Source organism: Palaemon carinicauda, chromosome 10, assembly GCF_036898095.1.
Source record: "Palaemon carinicauda isolate YSFRI2023 chromosome 10, ASM3689809v2, whole genome shotgun sequence".
Classification (NCBI taxonomy): domain Eukaryota; kingdom Metazoa; phylum Arthropoda; class Malacostraca; order Decapoda; family Palaemonidae; genus Palaemon; species Palaemon carinicauda.
The window spans coordinates 49,244,392-49,248,593 of NC_090734.1; the positions used below are offsets into that span (position 1 = coordinate 49,244,392).

At 40.3% G+C, this 4,202-nt stretch overlaps 1 protein-coding gene across 1 annotated transcript; it reads left to right on the forward strand.

Moving 5' to 3' along the window:
- Positions 1–3,433: 3,433 nt before the first annotated feature.
- LOC137647995 (uncharacterized) lies at positions 3,434–3,886 on the forward strand. The gene has a single exon (XM_068380939.1). The coding sequence runs from the start codon at positions 3,434–3,436 to the stop codon at positions 3,884–3,886; it is 453 nt and encodes a 150-aa protein (XP_068237040.1).
- The last annotated feature ends 316 nt before the right edge of the window (positions 3,887–4,202 follow it).

Here is a 4,202-nt window from a genome sequence, read left to right on the forward strand (position 1 = left end):
GCCATTCTTGCCTCTCTCTACAACTCCCTCAAGCCGAGCCTAAAGACCAGAAGTGGTATCCCCTTCAATTGGAGGCCTTCTGCAATGCAAAGAATTCCCTACCAGCCACTGTCACTCTCGCTTACTGCATGCCACATGACCCTCTACTCTCCACCAATGCCATTGACGTTACTATTGGTGAATTACTCGAGAAGCTGATCAATGGCTTGCCCTGTCCATTGGCCTTCTTCAATCAAAAAGTGTCTCAGGCAGAATCGAGACACTCTACCTTCGACCTAGAATTATTGGCGGTGTATTTAGCTGTTTGCCACTATTTCCACTTATTAGAAAGTATACCCTTCGTCATTTGTACAAACATGTGCAAACCTGCAATCGACAGTCCGACACCTGGTGTTCTCGTCAACAGCGAGATCTTTCTGCTGTGGCTAAATACAACTGCATTTTTCAACACGTCCCTGGGAAAATGAATCGCGTTGCCAATGTCCTATTCAGAAACACATTGGTCGCCATTCACCTAGGACTGGATTACAATGTTTGGGCAGTAGACCTTGACCATGGATACCTACCCCTATGCGCTAACAGGTGTTTTATTTCATTCATGGCTTTTCACATCCTTCTCGCTGATCTACTGCAGTGCTACTGATTGCGAAACCTTTGTGGCACTGTATTACTATGGATGCTAAATACATTGAAAATAAGAATCAGAAGTGAGCCCCTTTCCTCAACCTCTTCGTCATTTTGCAAACATTCATGCCGACATAGTAGGTCCTCTATTATTATTATTATTATTATTACTATCCAAGCTACAACCCTAGTTGGAAAAGCAAGATGCTATAAGCCCAGGGGTCCAACAGGGAAAAATAGCTCAGTGAGGAAAGGAAATAAGGAAATAAATAAATGAAGAGAACAAATTAACAATAAATCATTCTAAAATAAGAAACGTCAAAACAGACATGTCATATAATAAACTATCAACAACATCAAAAAAAAAAAAATATGTCATAAATAAACTATAAAAAGACTATGTCTGCCTGGTCAACACAAAAGCATTTGCTCCAACTTTGAACTTTTGAAGTTCTACTGATTCAACCACCCGATTAGGAAGATCATTCCACAACTTGGTCACAGCTGGAATAAAACTTCTAGAGTACTGCGTAGTATTGAGCCTCGTGATGGAGATGGCCTGGCTATTAGAATTAACTGCCTGCCTAGTATTACGAACAGGATAGAATTGTCCAGGGAGATCTGAATGTAAAGGATGGTCAGAGTTGTGAAAAATCTTATGCAACATACATAATGAACTAATTGAACGACGGTGCCAGAGATTAATATCTAGATCAGGAATAAGAAATTTAATAGACCGTAAGTTTCTGTCCAACAAATTAAGATGAGAATCAGCAGCTGAACACCAGACAGGAGAACAATACTCAAAACAAGGTAGAATGAAAGAATTAAAACACTTCTTCAGAATAGATTGATCACCAAAAATCTTGAAAGACTTTCTCAATAAGCCTATTTTTTGTGAAATTGAAGAAGACAGACCTTATATGTTTCTCAAAAGTAAATTTACTGTCGAGAATCACACCTAAAATTTTGAAAGAGTCATACATATTTAAAGAAACATTATCAATACTGAGATCCGGATGTTGAGGAACCACCGTCCTTGACCTACTTACAATCATGCTTTGAGTTTTGTTAGGATTCAACTTCATACCCCATAATTTGCACCATGCACTAATTCTAGCTAAATCTCTATTAAGGGATTCACCAACCCTAGATCTACATTCAGGGGATGGAATTGATGCAAAGAGAGTAGCATCATCTGCATATGCAACAAGCTTGTTTTCTAGACCAAACCACATGTCATGTGTATATAGTATGAAAAGTAATGGGCCAAGAACACTACCCTGTGGAACACCAGATATCACATTCCTATAATCACTATGATGCCCATCAACAACAACTCTTTGAGATCTATTACTTAAAAAATCAATAATAATGCTAAGAAACGACCCACCCACTTCCAACTGTTTCAGTTTGAAAACAAGGGCCTCATGAATAACACGGTCAAAGGCCGCACTAAAATCAAGGCCAATCATACGAACTTCCCGACCACAATCAAGGGTTTTCTGTACAGCATTGGAGATTGTAAGAAGGGCATCACATGCTCCAAGGCCTTTACGAAAACCAAATTGCAAACTAGGGAGTAGATGATTACCTTCAGCAAACCTATTAAGACGTTTTGCCAGAAGACGTTCAAAAACTTTAGATAATATGGGAGTTATGGAAATTGGGCGGTAATCAGTGGGACTTGAGCTACCACAAACACATTTACTTAGAGGAGTAACATTACCAATTCTCCAACTAGTGCTAAAAGCTCCTCTTCTTGCTAACTTGCGCAAAATTACAGATAACTTTGGAGCTGTCTTTATAAAAAACAAAGGAAAAATACCATTTGGGTCTACACCTCCATAAGCATCAAGGTCCATCAACAGAGCTTTAATCTCACGAGATCGAAAAGCTAAACTAGTTAGTTTAGCCTCAGGAAAACAGGAATGAGGAAGTTCAAGTTTTTCATTACTCTGTTTACTGTCAAAAACATCAGCCAAAAGGGTTGCCTTTTCCTTTGGACAGTGAGTGACTGAGCCATCTGGTTTAAGTAAAGGAGGAACTGTTGCATCTACACCAAAAAGTGCAGATTTAAGGGTAGACCACCATTTATGATCCTGAGTTGTACCAGAAAGTGTTTCTTTTATGGTTAAATTGTACTCCCTTTCAGTTGAGGCATAAACTCTCTGAGCAAAAGCTCGAAGCTGAGTATAGTTGTTCCAGGTCAAATCTGATCTGTTACCCTTCCAAAGTTGATAGGCCTCCTGCTTCTCCAAAAAAGCACGTCTACAATCATTGAACCACGGTTTGTCCTTCACTCGGTACCTTAGCACACGAGAAGGGATACGCCTATCAATTATGTTGACTAGATTCACATTCAAAGGGACAACAGGATCTACACTATTATATAATTGTGACCAATTCAAGCACAAAAGATCATGTAAAATCCCATTCCAGTTTGCTTGGGATTTCATATAAATTTTACAAGAATATGATATATCAGGGACAGGCTGCTCAGTCTTCACTAATAATGAAATCAAGGCATGATCAGATGTCCCGACTGGAGAACCAACCTTACCAGTTATAACGCCAGGGGAGTCAGTGTATACAAGGTCCAAGCAATTACCAGACCTGTGAGTAGCTTCATTTATGATTTGCTCATAGCCTGATTCAGAGGCAAAGTCTAAAGCTCTTAAGCCATGCCGATCGGTAGGAGAGATAGAACTTAACCACTCCCTATGGTGAACATTAAAATCACCACATTACAAAGACAAGGAAGGCATACTTTCATTTTTTCCTTCAAAGAGGAACACGTCCTTTACCTATGTATTGTCCTCTACCACCTACAATAGAACTGGCTTGTATTCTGTACGACAAGCATACCTTCACCGACAACAAAGTATTATTCCTTGGGCACCACATCACTCCTGAAGGAGTCCATACCAACACTGAAATGGTAGTAGCCATTCCTAACTTCTTAGGCATGATCAACAATCATCACCGTTTCTTGTCAGCCTTCAACGCAACTATTGCCTCCCACTACGCATTCCTCAAGGGCAAGCCAAAAGACCTCAAGTGGTGTCTCTTTCAAGTAAAAGCCTTCTGCAATGCCAAAAATTCCCTATCAACTGCTGCTGCTCTCACTCTTCTCATGCCACATGCCCTTGCCCTATCCACCAATGCCAGCGATGTCGCTAGTTGTGCAATATACAATACTCGACCAGGTGGTCACCAGCACACCCCACCCATTGGCCTTCTTCAGTTAAAAACCATCTAAGGCAAAATCCAGAAACTCTAACTTCAACCGAGAATTACTGGTGTTACATTTGGCTGTTTCTCACTTTCACCACTTTTTAGAAGGTATGCCTTCGTCATTCCTATGTATCACATACTTCTGGTGCAAGCCTGTAATCAACAGTCTGACACCCAGTCTGTTTTACAACGCTGACATCTTTCTGTCGTTGCTGAATACAATTTCACCCTTCAGCATGTCCCTGAGAAAAGGAATTCCATTGCCAATGCCCTGTCAAGGAATACATTGGCTTCCATTCCCCTGGGATTGGATTATATTTCCTCGGTAGATACATAACTAA